Source organism: Thalassophryne amazonica, chromosome 2, assembly GCF_902500255.1.
Source record: "Thalassophryne amazonica chromosome 2, fThaAma1.1, whole genome shotgun sequence".
Lineage (NCBI taxonomy): Eukaryota > Metazoa > Chordata > Actinopteri > Batrachoidiformes > Batrachoididae > Thalassophryne > Thalassophryne amazonica.
The window spans coordinates 39,885,404-39,904,647 of NC_047104.1; the positions used below are offsets into that span (position 1 = coordinate 39,885,404).

Below are 19,244 nucleotides of genomic sequence, written 5' to 3' on the forward strand. Positions count from 1 at the left end.
TCTAACAAATTCGTGCCATGTACACATAACCATACCATATCAATAGTGTCACAATCGGCATATTGTGTGTAACAGTGCCTTTACAACCATCGCAAAATAAGTCTGATACATGTGTCTTCAACTTAGCTTTTGTTGTTTTTTTTTTGTTTTTTTTGGCAAAACAACAAACAATCAGTGACAGTATTCTTGAAGGAGCTGCGACAGACGATCAGCAACTCTCCCAAATCTCTGCCAGTCTTATCGGTGTGTGACTGTGGCTTAAATCATCAAATATCTGTGGGCGATTCTTAGACTACGGGCACTTATTATGTCCTTTGATCATATTGTATGAAAAACAGAAAAAAGGGGAGATTTCACACTTTTATAGTTATCTTTACAATGAAAGTGTTAAGAAATTTGTTCTAGTAGTCTATGATGACTTTTTCAGCATCATTATATGCAAATATTGCCATTTTGTGCTTGTCCCACACCCAGACTTTTGATCTTCAATGATAAAAATGAATGGTAAAGAAACGTTTTTTCTAATGTTTTAAAATACCTCTGAATAAAATATCAGTAAAATAATCAAAACATAATTGGGGTATTCAATGTCATACAACTGTTGTGATTTTTTAAACAAAATGTAGCTGTCCCACACTATTGCCGTAATTTCCACCACAACACTGTAATGTCCCTTTAAACAGTTTGTATGAAAGATTGTTTGGGTAGTTTCTATGGAGATAAACAGTGACATCAGAGCACATGTATATAGCGCCAAATCACAACAAACAGTTGCCCCAAGGCGCTTTATATTGTAAGGCAATGGTGTGGTGGAAATTACATTTACAAGGCCAATAGTGCCCGTAGTTAAAGAATCACCCCTGTACGGAAATGTTCATTGAATGGGTCAAAACTAGAGATCTATGAACCAACTCATAAAATGATACTCCTGCTGTGCCGCACTAGTTGCTTCATGTACTATAAGTGTTTATATATTATTTAAATAGATCTCTGTCATTTGATTGGTGGTTTGTATGTCATGTGATATGGATAATTTGTACCATTTGCCATTTTGTTCCATTTACTATGCAATTTTGGTTCTATTTAGAGTGCAGTTTTGGTTTTATATATTTTGGTGCTATTGCACACCACAACCACTGCTATTATAAAGAACAGCAGTCTTATGCCACCTTGAGGATGTCAAACCGACATTATTTCCCTTTATATAATGGCTGATTGGATTCTTGTCATTTGATTGGTGCATTGTATGTCACATGACATAGATTATTCATTCCATTTGTGTTGCGTTGCATTTAGTGTGCAAATATGTTGCCATTTACCGTGCAAATTTAGTTCCATACATTTTGTACCAATGTACGCTGCCAACCCTGCTCACGCACACAATAGTAGGGGCAGCGTTTAGCTAAACATGGCAGAGTTTGTTTTGCTGACAGACAATTTGAATGAGCTAACTGACTGTGCTAATTCTTCTAATAGACACACATACACACAAAACAAACAAATCCACTGCCCCATAAGCTGTCTGGAGCCACGAAGAGCTGTTAGGATGAAGAGGTGGACAAATTTCTAGCACGATTTTTCGCTGGACTGAGGAAGTACACAAAGTCTTTTTTTTTTTTTTTCTTTTGAAGTATCATGGACTATCTAACTGTTTTCCAAGTTGACTGAGAACAATTTTGGATTCCTATTTAAAATTCGCGTTGGACTGTTGATGTCAAAGCACCACACCAAAATGTAAGTCCCTTTTCTGTTGTCTATAAATTAATATAATATCAAATGACAAGCATCTATTTTAGCTGTCATAAAACAAATAATGTTTTTACATTCTTTCGGTGAAAACTGGTACGTTCTATCTTTCACCTCATGAAATATTCGTACCATTGAACTCAAACATTCATTATTTGTATAACTTGTACAGCTTATATGATGTGGTACTGCTGTGTGAAGCTTCACTGAAATCCTCAACAGTTTAGTAGAAGTTGCAAGTCAATGTGATGAGTAAGGATTAAACAACGAGAAGCCGTGCATTATACGGTTTGAATGCACGACACTGAGTCTAAAACACCACGACGCGAAGCAGAGTGGTGTTACTCCGTGAAGTGCATTCAAACCGTATAATGCACGGCTTCGAGTTGTTTAATCCACTTATACCATGGTCCCACACAGTGAGCTAACACACAAATATTTAAGTTAACAGAACTTGATAAAAATGTGTGAGTATTTGGGACTATTTTATACCAGTCTCAAGATATTTTGTCTCCGATGGGCTTACCGAGTCTGTGGGCTCGCTCCGCAGCGGGCCACTCACACCGCCCCCCTCTCTGCTGTGTGGAGCTGTGGCCAACTCTGGCAACAGGTCCAGAAACCACGCTCACTGTTTTGATGCGGAGCACTCGGCAGCCTGCAAGGATAGAACCGTTCTCTTCTTTCCCGTCTTCAATCTTGTCCAGTTCGTCCGATGTTAAATCTTTACGCCATTGCTTTTGCTGTTCTTCTCATTTGCTCTCCTCCGCTTTCCATTCCTCAAACGTTTTATTTTGGCCAAAAATATTAAAATTCACTTGGAAATCCATGTTTTATCACGTTTCTGTCATTCACCTGTCAAAACACAGCTGATCTGCACCAACTAATTTGCGCGTTGCTATGGTGACGACCAGAGCGGAGTGATTATAACATACTTAACTTGCTGAACTACGTGTGCGTATTACACAAAAATAATGCACGCCAGTTAGACATGGAATTCTCACTGACCATGGTATAAATTTATTTTTCTCATAAGTCCAAATATATCCCCTTTAACAGGTCAGACGAATGATTTTCCTTCATGCACAACTTCATACGGTGTGCTCCTACTGTGTGACATTGCACTGAAATCCACCAAATGGTTTTGGAACAGTTGTGCAAAAATGATGATAAGATTCATGAACAGACAGACAAACTGTGGGGGGCATAACAAAAGAAATAATAAGTACACCTAATGAGGATTTCCCAGCAGAGCATGCAATGGTTCTCTCCATCTCCAGGTTCAGTGCAGCACTGATGGGCCAGGTCCAGTCACAACACCTTTGTCACATAAACATCTTTCTGCTCTTCTCTGTCAGTCTTCATCACATCTCTCAGACACTCACTTATTTTCTTTGTTCTCTCTGTATGTATCATAAGTTTCATGAGTGTCTCCTTCTTTCTACATTACCTGGAGAGACTATCCTGTTTGAGGAGGACTGGCTATGGTGGATCTTCTGGTCTAAGTGTTGCAGTCCCTCTTCCAGAAGCCTAGTTTGCTCAACTGTCTTTGTATTCTTCTGTGGCAGGGCCTGCACCAGAGCGGAGTGATTATCTTGGGTTTTGTTGGCCTCTGGAGAGGGGCGGATGGGGAGTTCATGTTTTCTGGGTGGCCTAGGATGACTGGTCGCTTGGCTGGGTACAGTGGCTAAAATGGGCACAGTTTTAACAGCATTACACATTCTAAACACAGCATGAAGTCAATGTGTATATCGAAAAACAATTAATTCCACATAAAAAAAAAAAATACAACTTCTTACATGAGTATTTCTTTAAAAAGCAACTCAGAAGACATCTTGCCCAATGTCTTCCTGAAATAGGACAATGACACTCCACAAAGTGTGAATGTGTGTGTTTGTGGAGATTAAAACTCAAGAGGGAATGGGATGATATTAAAATTTTGTAGCGAGATGGTCATTGCGTTAAGGAAAACTTGAGATACTTGCCCTGGTGATCTGTTTTGTTTTTTTTAATTTCTGTTCAATTCCTTTAACATTGCAACATACAGTATGTTCTTTTATCTATTTTTTATGTTTGTTTTGTTTACACATTCTAATCTTGCAATATCTCAAAGACTTGATGCGGACATAAATCAGAATGGTGGCTGCAGCAGAGGTTCACCTACATGGCACAGAAGATTTCTTCTTTGACGATTCACAGCTGGCCTTCGGAGACTGAACAAAGGTTTCCTCAGGAAGCTCTGAGAGATAAAAAAAAAAACAAAAAACAAACAAAAAAAAACTAAATAAAAAAGAGAAATAAATGAGTACAACTTCAGAGTTAAAGCAGTGTCATGCTGGTTTTATGTAAACCACACACAATCATAAATTACATGTGATCTTATTTTTCTCCAGCACATTCATTCACCAAAACTCATGATATGACTTTGCCCAAAAATACGGCCTTAAGGTGGAATAAATTGATAACAAGCTGAAAATTTGCACAGAGGTCCAGGAAAGTGTCCTAAATATACTAAAATTCCCTATGAATCCCATTCCGGGAAAATTCAGAATTAAAGATGGCATCCAATATGGCCGCCGATATCAATTTTGGCAACGTTTTCAGAAAGAAGAATGAAATAAATGAACACAAATGATTTTAAAACATGTTTATTACATTTTAGTCATAAACCATGTTTCACAACGGATATGGTGACTGAACAACAAAATTAGGTAAAAAGATCCATATTATATCAGGTAGATACCACACTATAAACTATTGTACTTGCTATACTGCAAAGTGGTACTGTCATACATTCAGGGCTGCATACCGGACATCACAGACCCCCTGCAGTACGCTTACAGGCACAACAGGTCAACTTCAGATGCCATTGCCGCCGCCCTGCACGCCTCCCTCTCCCACCTGGAAAATAAAGACTCTTACATCAGAGTACTTTTCATTGACTACAGCTCTGCTTTCAACACGGTCATCCCTCACAAACTCACCTACAAATTGTCTGCCCTTGGACTCCACCCCACCCTCTGTGACTGGCTTCTGGACTTTCTGACTGGCAGACCACAGTCTGTCAAGATTGGGAATAGGACCTCAGCCAGCATCACCACCAACATCGGTACCCCGCAGGGCTGCGTCCTCAGCCCTATTCTCTACACCCTCTTCACCTACGACTCTCACCCCGACAACACCATCATAAAGTTTGCTGACGACACTGCTGTGATTGGACGCATCACCGGCGGAGACGAAGCAGCTTACAGGAGGGAGGTGGAAGGCCTGGTGCCATGGTGTGGAGTCAACAACCTCACCCTGAACACAGATAAAACCAAGGAAATGATAGTGGACATGAGGAGAGAGGGAACCTCATCAGCCACTGTCTATCCAAGGCCGCGAGGTGGAGAGAGTGAGCAGCTTTAAATATCTGGGGGTCCACATCAGTAGTGACCTCACTTGGACACTTAACACCACACAGGTGGTAAAGAAGGCTCAGCAGCGGCTGTACTTCCTGAGGAGGCTGAGGAAATTTGGCATGTCACCCAAGATTCTCAGCAACTTCTACAGCTGCATCATTGAGTCCATTCTCACCACCTCGATTACTGCGTGGTATGGCAGCTCAACGGTGAATGACCGTAAACGCCTGCAGAAAGTAGTGAAGACCGCATCAAAGATCACGAGGACGCCACTACCATCTCTGCAGAGCATCTACCATCGGAGAGTCCACAACAGAGCTGCCGCCATCATAAAAGACCCTACACATCCCCAATACGGACTGTTCACACTGCTGCCTTCAGGACAGAGGTTCAGGAGTGTGAAATGCAAAACCACCCGCTTCAAAAACTCTTTCTACCCCACTGCCATCAGACTGCTGAATGCTGCTAAGGACTGAGCAGACCCCCTGGGGTCACTTCACACTGTTACTGCACCTTACTGTTACTTTACTGTTAACTGTTAATACTTGAATCTTGCTATTTGCACATTATTTCATTTCACTTCATACTGTAACTGCACCTTTATTGTTACTTTACTTTTTAATGCTTAATGCTTTTAATGCTTTTAATGCTTTTTTTTTTTAAATGCCTATTTTGACTATTATTATAGACACCCGGTGAGAGCAGCAAAGAAGAGAATTTCATTGCACAGGGAAATACGTTTCTTACTGTACATATGACAATAAACCTTTTGAACCTTGAACCTATACATGTTATACGTTGCCTGAATGTTCATACTGCACACAGTGGGCCTCATGTATCAACGTTGCGTACGGTGATATTTGAGCGTATATGGGGTGTACGCCAAAACGGCTGCGCTACTTGGCATTTATCAATGTGGTCGTTGGCGTACGCTGCGCTGAAAATATACACCGGGTCGAGAGGTGGCATAAATTATACACCAAAATGAACCAGCGCTGGAATCCACATAAAAATGAAGATGATCAACAGTGCCATTATACAAATCAATGCATATGTTACATAAATAACACTTTCCTGATTATACTACATAATAATCAATACAAATCCCATTTTTGCAGGATTGTTATGGAGCATGATCCGTGGCTACAGCGCTGACTGCAAAGACAGCGCTGCACACCCTTTTCTCCAGACTTCGAGCCTGGAGCCAGAGCAGCGCTGAGCTTAACTTTATGCGGTGTGATCGTTTTAGACAATGAAATTGATAACAACAACTGTAGTTTCGTCATTCCATTAATTCGCCCGTGCTGCAACCAGGTTTTGTCGTCTCCATTCGGTTGTCACAATAAAATAAATACAGAAATACGAGGTCTGTCAATAAAGTATAGGTCCTTTTTATTTTTTTCAAAAACTATATGGATTTCATTCATATGTTTTTACGTCAGACATGCTTGAACCCTCGTGCGCATGCGTGAGTTTTTCCACGCCTGTCGGTGACGTCATTCGCCTGTGAGCACTCCTTGTGGGAGGAGTCGTCCAGCCCCTCGTCGGAATTCCTTTGTCTGAGAAGTTTCTGAGAGACTGGCGCTTTGTTTGATCAAAATTTTTTCTAAACCTGTGAGGCACATCGAAGTGGACACGGTTCGAAAAATTAAGCTGGTTTTCGGTGAAAATTTTAACGGCTGATGAGAGATTTTGAGGTGATACTGTCGCTTAAAGGACTTCCCACGCAGTGGGACGTCGCGCAGCGCTCCCAGGCGCCGTCGTCAGCCTGTTTCAAACTGAAAACCTCCACATTTCAGGCTCTATTGATCCAGGACATCGTGAGAGAACAGAGAAGTTTCAGAAGAAGTCGGTTTCAGCATTTTATCGAGATATTCCACTGTTAAAGGAGATTTTTTTAATGAAAGACGTGCGGATGGATTGCAGCGTCGGCTCGCAGCCGCCGCGACGCTCCGCCACAGGAAAAACACCTCTGTTGGAAGCCTTAAGGACAAGTTGGAACATGCCCAACTGTTAAACAATTTCTCAGATACTCACTCAACTGAAAGCCATCAAAAGCCGCCTGGATTTTACAAATGGTTATCAACACGGAGGTGTTTTTCCTGTGCCACCGCACCGCGCCGGCTGCATCCCGACGCGCGGACACAGGCGGATGATGTCACCGACAGGTGTGGAAAAACCCACGCATGCGCACGAGGGTTCAAGCATGTCTGACGTAAAAACATATGAATGAAATCCATATAGTTTTTGAAAAAATAAAAAGGACCTATACTTTATTGACAGCCCTCGTACATTTAAAAAATAAAGAAATCTGACAGATTAGGCGTGTCTTATTAATTGAGCGAGCAAATATCCACATGTCAAGAATTATTGACATGTGAAAAGAGAATACAGTGGTCCCTCGCTATAACGCCGTTCACCTGTCATGGCCTCGGAGTGTCGCGGAGTATTTAGTCCAATTTTGCATGCCTTTTTTTTTTTTTTTAGAGTGTTCTGTGTATCTGTTTATAAGAATCTTGTCGCCCAGAAGAAAAAAGAGCACCAACAACTACTCATAACTGTGTTTGTCACTCGGAAACAGACACCTGCAGCCAGGTGTGAGTGGGAAAAGGCGCGGCGTCAGGACGCAGAGGCCCAATCTGTGACATACTGGTCAGTCACTATTAATAATTTCTTATGTGTCCGACCTCGTTCGTTGATCGTTAAAATTAATTTGTTAGTTCTAAATGCCATCATAATTATTTATAGGAAAACTTTCTATTTTTATTTCTCAAACAAATGTTTGGGCCTGAAACAGTTTGGTATTATTTTCCTACTAAGGTTTGAACTTTGAGAGTGTTTACACACGAGAGAAAAGTGAGAAAATGTTCATGCCTGATTGAGAAAGTGTATAAACTGTGTAGTGAGGGGTTTTACCAGCTTTGAAACGTCTATAATAATTGTAAAAAATAACGCTGACTACGTCGCGGTTTCGCGTATTTCAGGCTATTTTTTAGAACGTAACTCCAGCAATTAATGAGGGACCACTGTAACACTTTATTGATTATATACTACAAAACAATTAATACGACGGCCGCTTTTGACGCTCTATTGGCAAGCGTCGTGATTGGTGGAGTTCTTTTTCATTGCCGTCTTCCTGGCTTCCATGTCGTAAAATGAGGGTGTGTCTGAAGCGGAGTTTGAATATTTATGGGCATGTTTATTATAATTACGATCGTTTCCACCAGCCGCATTTATCAAGATCACGTCAGGCGTATGCCAGAAATGGGCAGGTGCGCACTGCTTGATACATGTCACGGCAACTTTGGTGTATTTCAACTTTACGCCGTAAATTTACGCCACAAGTGTGCAACATTGATACATGAGGCCCAGTATGTATATGTTCTCAAACTGATTAGGCCTACCTACTCTGCACCTAGAATGTACAGCCAGTGTTACTTCTTACAGCATAAAGTTAATCCTGCTGTCCACCATCAAAGTCATCATTTAGCTGGAGTTGTATTTTGGCATGAAAGACTATTGCATTTACTACACACTGAACTACAGAACTCATCCATTACCCAGGCCGAAGTCACCGAGGTGGTTAGAAAGTTCCTCGGTGGCAAGGCTCCTGGGGTGGATGAAATCCGTCCTCAGTACCTTAAGTCTCTGGATGTTGTGGGACGGTCTTGGCTGACATGCCTCTCCAACATCGCGTGGCGATCTGGGACAGTGCCTCTGGATTGGCAGACCGGGGTGGTGGTCCCTCTCTTTAAGAAGGGGGACTGGAGGATGTGTTCCAACTATAGGGGGATCACACTCCTCAGCCTCCCCGGTAAGGTCTATTCCAGAGTACTGGAGAGGAGAATTCGACCAATGGTCGAACCTTGGATTCAGGAGGAGCTGTGTGGTTTTCGTCCTGGTCGCGGCACACTGGACCAGCTCTACACGCGCCATCGGGTGCTCGAGGGTTCATGGGAGTTCGCCCAACTGGTCCACATGTGTTTTGTGGATCTGGAGAAGGCGTTCGACTGTATCCCTCGGGGCACCCTGTGGGGGGTGCTCCGGGAGTACGGGGTCCTTTGCTAAGGGCTATCCAGTCCCTGTACGACCGCAGCAGGAGCTTGATTCGCATTGCCGGTAGTAAGTCAAACCTGTTTCCATTGCACGTTGGCCTCCACCAGGGCTGCCCTTTGTCACCGGTTCTGTTCATTATTTTTATGGACAGAATTTCTAGGCACAGCCAGGGTGTAGAGGGGGTCTGTTTGGGAACCACAGAATCTCGTCTCTGCTGTTTGCGGACGATGTGGTTCTGTTGGCTTCGTCAAATCAAGACCTTCAGCGTGCACTAGGGCGGTTTGCAGCCGAGTGTGAAACGTCCGGGATGAAAATCAGCACCTCCAAATCCGAGGCCATGGTTCTCGACCAGAAAAAGGTGCTTTGCCCTCTTCAGGTCGGTAGAGTGTCCTTGCCTCAATTGGAGGAGTTTAAGTATCTTGGGGTCTTGTTCACAAGTGAGGGACGGATGGAGCGTGAGATCGATAGACGGATCGGTGCAGCATCTACAGTGATGCAGTCGCTGTATCGGACCATCGTGGTGAAGAGAGAGCTGAGTAGAGGAGCAAAGCTCTCGATTTACCGATCAATCTACATTCCGATCCTCACCTATGGTCATGAGATTTGGCTCATGACCGAAAGAACGAGATCGCGAGTACAAGCGGCTGAGATGAGTTTCCTCCGCAGGGTGGCTGGGCGCTCCCTTAGAGATAGGGTGAGGAGCTCGGAGTCAAGCCGCTGCTCCTCCACGTCGAAAGGAGTCAGTTGAGGTGGCTCGGGCATCTTTTCCGGATGCCCCATGGACGCCTCGCTGGAGAGGTGTTCCGGGCACGTCCCATTGGGAGGAGGCCCCGGGAAAGACCCAGGACACGCTGGAGGGACTACATCTCTCAGCTGGCTTGGGAACGCTTTGGGGTTCCCCCGGAGGAGCTGGGGGAGGTGTGTGTGTGGATCGGGAGGTCTGGGCGGCTTTGCTTGAGCTGCTGCCCCCGCGACCCAACTCCCGATAAAGTGGAAGAAAATGGATGGATGGATGGATGGATGAACTACAGAAGAGACCAAGTTTTCTACATCCACATGACATTCGACCACAGCCATCTTCCTTGCAACCACAAGATATAACATTTAGGAGTGAATCTGGAGCTATTGGTTTGTCAGGTTGTACTGGTGCAAGAATACCATCATGTGACTTCCAACCTCACTCTTCTGGTTGTAAGCAGTTACTAAGCCACGCCTGAACAGTGTGGCAAGTGCGATAGACATGCTACTTTGCAGCTGCTCTACTTGGGGAGAGATCTGCAATCTCAAAGGTTGATGCAAGAGAAGCTTGACCAACCGCTTTCTTGTATGCAGTGTGTTGCTATTTATCAAGTGACTCGTATCTGGAGGCACCATACAGTTTCAACAAGAATTTTTCTCCAGTTGACATCACTTCTTCATGTGTACTGCATGGTTTAGTGCAGTGATTCTCAACCGGGGTGCCGTGATTGATCGTCAGGGGTGCCGTGGGCAATTATCAAATATCACCATTATCGGGTGTATGTGCTGTAATAGTGTGGCAAATGATGTAATGCTCTTTTATTCCAGTAGATGGCAGCAAAGCGCGCAGTAGCACTGAGCCGTGTGCCAACAAGGAGGACTGATCGCCATTTTAATTCCGGGCAAGTTAGTGATTTGTGTGCATAGAAGTTCACTTAGTCTCGTCAAGAAACAGGTGGAATATGCTGGAACGCTGCGCATGTTGGCAAAGTCACAAACGGAGGAACAAGGGAGACAATATTTCCTTCCATAAGTAAGTGGTTTTGGTTATTGTTGTCACTTTGTCCGTCATATTTGGATGATAAACAGCTGTATGTTTCCTGCCGTACCTGTGTCGCCCGATGACACGGATCATTAATTTCACTTATGTCTAGTTGATATTTTCCACTGCTAGACCAATGTCTAGTTAAAATTCTTGTCGTTAGTGACTAAAAATTGTTCGACAAGACTGGGGAGTTTTTTTTTTTTTTGCACCTTAAAATAATGAGATTAATGACCCGCGCTGTGCTGCCACACACACAGAGATGTGCACACACACACACACACCGGTGACTTCATGAATGAAACTCGGTCAATAAAGGATAAATATGTAAAAATATAATATATATAAATGTATTGTGATGGTTTTAGGAGTCGCGCTGCGTTGAACACAGCAGCAGCTCAGCCCAGCAGCGTAGCTTATCAGTGCAGATCCGTGTAACTTTCAACACTAATATTTGTGAATGTGTGTGTGTCAGAGTAAGTTTAATACTTTCCTGACATAATTTAATGTAATTTAATTTTACTGGCTCGATATCCAGGACAAAATGGCATTTTAACACGTATTTTGCGAGCATTTTTCTGAGTGTGTTCAGTCGCGAATCTCCATTGAAAATGCATTAACATCCGGGTACTTCATCAATATTTTGCCCGGGTAGGAGACGTCATGTCGCTGTCCATGAAGGGACCTTTTCGTTTAGTGTGCAGCAATGGGACTGCGTTCTCTAGTTCTTATATACAGCTCCATGACTATAGTATACTATGTTACGTCATATCTGTACCGCACATGTTGCTAATGTGCTAACACACCGTATAGAGACAGTTGAGTTAGTGGTGCGTGACACATGACAGTGGTGTGCCGCAGGATTTTGTAAATATAAAAAGGGTGCCGCGGCTCAAAAAAGGTTGAAAATCACTGGTTTAGTGAATGTATTCAAATCTTGGAACTCCTTTTTATTGTGAACCAAACTGAATGTTTTGCGTTTCCCTTGATGGTGGATGGCAGACACCGAATCACACCCTGTAACAGCATGCAGAAACATGACATGTTTGCTAGTGTTACCAATGGCTTGCTGAATGTCATTCACATCATAGAGCTTGGTGGGGTACATGACTAGGAGGTCCGTGTCTGTTCCAATAACTACAGTGGGTGAGTCTTCATGCTCTGCAATGTTTAGCGCTGTCAAGATGATAAGCAAGTCTGCATCCGCCTCAGCTTGCTTCACCGGAATTCCAGCTGAGAGCATTCCATCGCTCACAAACTGGATGAATCTCTTCTTGTTGTTACTGTTGCCAAAAAAGCTGCCTGGGTGGTAGTTGTTGGCATACTTCATCGAACATGATGTTTTTGTTTTTTTTTAGATCTGCGCATCAGTTCACATTTCTTGGTTTATCTGTTACAGTCGTACCATAAAATACAACACCAAAGTGTTTTAGCATGTAGCTAATGTATGTTTGGCAAACCTACCTGTAGGTGGAATTTTGTGGCCAAGCAACACTGTGGAGTAGGTGACCACCATCCACAACAAAGATGCTATTCTCTGGAACAGTGGCATGCTGAGCACCATATGACTTCAAGATGTTACCCAGGGTGCTCTTTGTTGCCTCTCTCATCTGACCATCTTTGAAGAGTGAAGGTGGTTGTGGGGCAAGCTCATGTGTCAAGAATGTGCCCATGTCAGAACTGTTATTTAATACACATGTAATCCTGTTAAACAAGAGGCTGGGACTGACAGTTGCATTTTGTCCTCTGACTTTGACAGATGCTTCCTGATCACCAGTTGTCTTCACTCTGTCATGTTAGTAATGATTCCTGTTGACAGAGATACCAAAAGGTCTGGCTCATATCCAGCAAAAGGGGGTGTGCTTGAAACCACTGCACACATGTCGCTTGATCCTTTGGGTTCCATGACTGGCTACTTGAACGAAGGTCTTTGCGTTGCTGAACTCCTGTAAACCGTTCTAGTGCATTATTCTATGTGTCTCAAAACATATTTTAGAAAGTTAATTTGTGTCTGTGTGATCAATAATTGCGAACATATGCTCCAAATGCGATCTCGGCAGCCATATTGGAGGCCATCTTGAATTCAAAATTTTCCCGAAATGGAATTCATGGGGACTTTTAGTATGTTATTTAGGACATACTTTTCTGGACCTCTGTGCAAATTTTCATCTTTTAATCAATTTATTCCACCTTTGGCCCTACGAATTATGTTGAATAGCAACTTGTATATGGAAAAAATATGCCATTGTCATCAATGGCCACAAGATCACACCATCCATATGGTCTATTTGTGCTCCTTACATAGCCAGTGACCAGGGCAGTGTGTGAAGATCTGGAATTGGTCCCTAGGCAAGGCTCAGCACTGCACCTACTGTAGTGTGAGGAGATTGTTTAAAGATGTTTGTAATTAGGATGGGTCAAACATAAACACACAATTTCCCTTAAGGGTATTAATTTTCTATACTTGCTTTCTCCAAATAAGGGTCACAGGGAACTGGAGTCTAGCCTAGCTGTCATAGGGTGTGAGGCAGGATACACCCTGGACAATAAAGTATAATATTATTAAGATGGATGAACCAACCATCATAACCGGCGAACCAATTGATTATAAAGATAAGCCAATCATCGTAAAACAAGAACAAGACTAACTGAATTAGGTTGTGCTGAGTCTTCGAGAATGAGTGAAAGTAATAAAATCATGCTAAAACTGAAAAATCAAGCTCTTGAATAGAGAGGGAATATAAACTTCATACTGTTCACTACATCACTTGTTCTGAATGTGAGACAACCAGAACAGCAACTAAGACGACAGCTAGGCAAACTATTAATGATGTTTTTCCAATGTATGAGTTTTAAAACATTTATTTACATTTAGGGGGTAATGTGCACACATTTAGCTCTGAACAGACAAAAATGTCTCAGTGGTCACAAGAAGTGGTTTACTTTAAAGTTCTTGCTGTTTCATGCAATCACACTACATTCACTAATGCAGTTTTTGCATTATAAATAAAAAATGTACAGAGTTTAAAATGCTTAATTGTATTTATATTGTATTATCCTTAGAAGATTGCCTTGCATCGGTGAAAAGCTGGATGTCTAGCAATTTCCTACTTTTAAATTCTGATAAGACTGAAATGATGGTTCTTGGTCCAGTGAGACATCAGCATCAATCTGACCAGCTAACACTTAGCCTAGATTCGTGTGTCATATATCACACTGACAAAGTGAGGAACCTTGGGGTAATTTTTAATCCTACGTTGTTCTTTGACCTCCACATTAGCGATATTACGAGGATTGCTTTCTTCCACCTGCGGAAACTAGGGAAGATTTGTCCCATCCTGTCTATGGCTGATGCTGGGACCCTGATTCATGCGTTAGTCTCTTCTAGATTGGACTATTTTTTGGTTTACCGCAGTCCAGCATTAGGGGTCTGCAACTGGTTCAAAATGCTGCTGCCAGACTTTTGACAGGAAGCAGAAAGTTTGACCACATTACACCCATTTTGGCATCTCTTCACTGGCTTTCAGTCCCTGTGAGATCAGAGTTTAAGGTTCTGCTACTAACCTATAAAATTGTTCACGGACTAGCCCCTCCCTACTTACCTGATCTAATTAAAACCTACGTACCGTCCCATGCTCTACGTTCTCAGGGTGCAGGACTACTTTATGTCCCTAGGGTGAGTAAAAAGACTGCAGGTCACAGAGCTTTCTCTTATCATGCTCCTGTTCTGTGGAATGATCTCCCTGTGTCAATGAAACAGTCAGAATCTGTAGAGACTTTCAAGTCCAGACTTAAGGGCACTTATTTTCCCTTTCGTATGCTTAGCATACCGGCATATTATGGTACTATGCTTTTTACCCTTTTAAATTCATTTTATTAAGAAACGGAGTGGGTCGCGGCCTCAACTTTATCTAAATTCTGGGTCTTTTATTGAAGCTTAGGGCTAGTGGCCAACAATCACTTCAGTATTTCTTGTTGCTCAATGCTGACAAATTATACTCTATTTGTTATCTTTCCGATGCCTGATTCTGTTTTGTCTCTGAGGTGTGGCTCCATCCAGAGACGGGAATGGTGTCTACTTTTTTCCTTACTGTTGAGGGCTGCCTGTTCTGTCCTGCTGCTGCTCCTCTCTCCTCCCTTCTCCCTCCTCTCCTGCACAGGTGGCGCGCCGCAGGCTGATCGACACACATGACACTCATCTCATCAGCACCAGTATATGAACTCCGGGTCCTCATTCCACCTTTGCCAGAAACTCTGCAAACCTTCCATGGTAAGACTGGTCATTTTGTACTTGCTGATATTTTTTCCTCTCTCTGTGTTTCCACACACCAGCCTGAAAGAGCCACAGCTTATCTCTGATGCAACCTGTTGCTACCAAGACTCATCTGCCGCTTGTTAATGAGCTCCGATGCTCCGCTTCTGCCAAGCGGAGTGTTTGTTCACCTTTTGCTCACACGAGACGCTGCACACTGAACTCAGCTTGGAATATGATACAAACTGAACTGTGAACTTTTCGTGACAAAAAACAATTCAAAACAACTGAACTGATTTCTTGCTGTCTAAACTGCCAGCTTACGAGGGTAGGCTGAAACGTTCTAAGGCTCACTATGATACAGTTAATGCATTAACTGCATCATAGTGAGCCTTAGAACGTTTCAGCCTACCCTCGTATGTGGACCAGCTGCAATCAGTTATCTCTGATGCAAACGGAACTGTGGACTTTTTCCTGATAAAACATAACTCAAAGAAACTGAACTGAATCAATGTGTAATTGCCTGCATCTCTGGACCAGCTGTGATAGTTATCACTGATTGTCTGTATGAACCACTTCTGGAAGTGACTGGCTCAGCACTCACCCATCTGTGTCTCATTCCCAGCCTCGTCGACAGCTTGTGGCAGCCACCTGGCTCTGAACCACCATTCCAGTACCTAAGTGCCGGGACTGCGGATCCCCTGGTTCCACCACCGTGCAGGCCCGTCTCCACTTAGCTAGACTACGCCCCTGCACATCTTTACTCCTCTGTATATAATTCCTCTGTAAATAAATCCATTGTCTAATATCATTTTCTGCTCCCTGCTTTTGGGTTCGTCCTCCACGCTCGTCAGAACCATAACACTTACCACTGTTACCTGTGTGCTTGCTCTAGGGGTTGGTAAGGTTCAACCTTATTTGTGTGAAATGCCTTGAGGCAACTTTGTTGTGATTTGGCGCTATATAAGTGAAATAAAAAAAAAAAAAGTATTTAATGAGGCAAACATGCCCATGTTTAGCTCTGAACAGACATCAGTAGTGACAAGAAGCAGTATACTCTTGAGTTCTTTGTGCCTTGTACAATAACTTGTCTGTCAGCATCTGCTCACTAACAGCCCACCAGTGGTGGAGGAAGTACTGAGTCTCAGTACTTAAGTAAAAGTCCAAATAACCAAAGAAATATTTAATCGAGTAAAAGTAGAAGAATGACAATGACAACACTAAAGTAAAAGTAAATATTACCTGCTTTTAAATGTACTTTTAAGTATTAAAAATACTTGCATATTGATGCATGTCCATTTTCTAATAAAAAGTGTATAGACTGTTGCATTTTAATTAAGCTAGTTTTGGGATAATGTAAATAAAAAAATGTAATGACATAATTCTAACTCATTTACATAAAATAGTTGTATAATGATGGAGGTCACTGTCCAAAATGTATTACAAATGCCAAAAAAATATTCAGAAACTGTCTGAGGGTTAGAATTAATATTCAAATATATTGAAAATGTGGATAATTTAGAAACGGCACCTCTGGATGATAAGCAGGAAGTATGCCGTTACAACGCCCAAATGTACTTTTCAATATCAGTTATGGTCAGTAGTTGGGACTAACACAGCAAAGGATAGGTAAAACCGTATACAAGAACAGTAATCTGCTCAGACTGTGGCAATCTGCACCTCTTTATCTTTCTCCATCTCCTGCAAATCTGCCTATCCACTGTGTGCTTTACAATTACATGAGAAAAGTGCTGTAGTACAACCAGAAGGAGGTCGCTGATGTGTGATGTGAGTTTGGTGGCACTACAAACCATGAGTGTAACGTCATTAAGTTTTTATCAAAGCATTTCCTTTCGCTGTAGTAATGTGTTGACGGTCCCTGAATATTTTCCTTTCACCATGGTAATTTTTTGACGGTCCCTGAGCTCTGGTCTTACAGCTGGCTACAAGTCAAGATCAATGTAATCACAGACGTCTCATTTTGGGGGAACAATGGATTTGGTCTGTTGTAAATGCACTGAAAAAAGAGAATGTTTGAACCAACTTAAAAAAGTGTTATAATTTGTAAAAACCTGAATGAATTAAGTTGTTTGAACTTAAGTTTGAAAGTTAAATCAACTCTAACAACTTATTCAACTCTAACTCTTCATTGTGATATTTTGCGCTTAATTTTTCAATAGGCGACAGGTCTGGATTGCAAGCAGGCCAGTCGAGTACCCGCACTCTTACTACGAAGCCACGCTGTTGTAACAGGTGCAGAATGTGGCTTGGCAATGTCTTGCTGAAATAAACAGGGATGTCCCTGAAAAAGATGTTGCTTGGATGGCAGCATGTGTTGCTCCAAAATCTGGATGTACCTTTTAGCATTGACGGTGCCATCACAGATGTGTAAGTTGCCCATGTCACGGACACTTACACCCCCCATACCATCACAGACGCTGGGTTTTGAACTTTGCGCTGGTAACAATCTGGATGATCTTTTTCCTCTTTTGTCAAGAGGACACAACGTCATTGATTTCCAAAAACAATTTGAAATGTGGACTCAGACCACAGCACACTTTTCCACTTTGCGTCTGTCCATTTCAAATGAGATCGGGTCCAGAGAAGGCGGCGGTGTTTCTGGATATAGTTGATGTATGGCTTTCGCGTTGCATGGTAGAGTTTTAACTTGCACTTGTAGATGCAGCAACGAACTGTGTTAACTGACACTGGTTTTCTGAAGTGTTCCTGAGCCCATGTGGTAAGATCCTTTAAACAATGATGTCGGTTTTTAATGCAGTGCCGCCTGAGGGATTGAAGGTCACGGGCATACAATGTTGGTTTTCGGCCTTGCCACGTGTGTAGAAAGTTCTCCAGATTCTCTGAATCGTCTGATTATATTATGGACTGTATATGATGGAATCCCTAAATTCCTTGTAATTGAACATTGAGAAACATTGTTTGTAAACTGCTGGACTAATTTTTCACACAGTTGTTCACAAAGTGGTGGTCCTCGCCCCATCTTTGCTTGTGAACAGCTGAGCCTTTTGGGGATGCTCCTTTTATACGCAATCATGACACTCACAATTAGTGTCCTCAGTTCCCAAACGCTTATTGAGTGTTGTTAGAAGGAAAGGTGATGTAACACAGAGGTAAACATACCACTGTCCCAGTTTTTTTTTTTAAACATGTTGTAGGCATCCATTTCAAAATGAGTAAATATTTGGGGTGTATTCAATGGAATATAGGTTGAAGAGGATTTGCAAATCATTGTATTCTGTTTTTATTTACATTTCACAACGTCCCAACTTCATTGGAATTGGGGTTGTAAACAGGACCCACAAGAAAGATATATTTATATACACATGCTCACACATACACCAGAACAGACACGGCCCAGGGGTGTATACACACATGTAGGAAACCAAACAGGGCCCTGAGCAACACACTAAAAGAACCATGAGAAAACAAGGACAGGATTGGGACATGAATCCAAAAAACACAAGCCACAGACAGGCCCAGGGAAACACACACATAACAGTTAACACCATGGTTCAAAAATAAATGGGATTTATAGACTGGTGCATGCAGTATTTTCCAGAGTATAGGTTGCAGTAGTTAAAAAAAAAAAGTGACATAAAATGGTATGGGGATTTTTTGTCTTTTCATGGTGCATTCTTGGAGCGCTATGATTAATAATCAATAGCAACTTAGAGTCCAGAAGGTACAATGATTCTTAATTTCTAAACAAGTAACAGTGGCCTTAAGGCTACCAGCAACAAGGCTGCACAAGCAAACTGATGAGCCTGCCTGTCTGCATTTTATGTTATGATCATCATGCATGACTAACATGGCCCAAAATAGGCACTTCACTGATATACAGAGCACAAAACATCAGAACTGAATGTGCAGTGATTTTTACAGTCACTTTCACAAATTTTGCAGACCCACTGACTGACTGGAATATTAGTTGTATGGCAAGTTTTCTACAATGCAAACAAATCATCATCTGCCTTGTACATCTGTCCTGTAA

The 19,244-nt window shown here is 42.3% G+C and overlaps 1 protein-coding gene across 3 annotated transcripts in view; it reads right to left on the minus strand.

Moving 5' to 3' along the window:
• Positions 1-19,244, minus strand: part of cep89 (centrosomal protein 89) — a 331,169-nt gene that overhangs the window by 259,107 nt on the left and 52,818 nt on the right. For all 3 annotated transcript variants that reach the window (XM_034185204.1, XM_034185196.1, XM_034185210.1), the window contains exons 6-7: positions 3,908-3,982; positions 3,194-3,430 (exon numbers count right to left, since the gene is read on the minus strand). In XM_034185204.1, the coding sequence (XP_034041095.1) occupies positions 3,194-3,430; positions 3,908-3,982 (312 nt within the window). The remainder of the gene's footprint in view (positions 1-3,193; positions 3,431-3,907; positions 3,983-19,244) is intronic.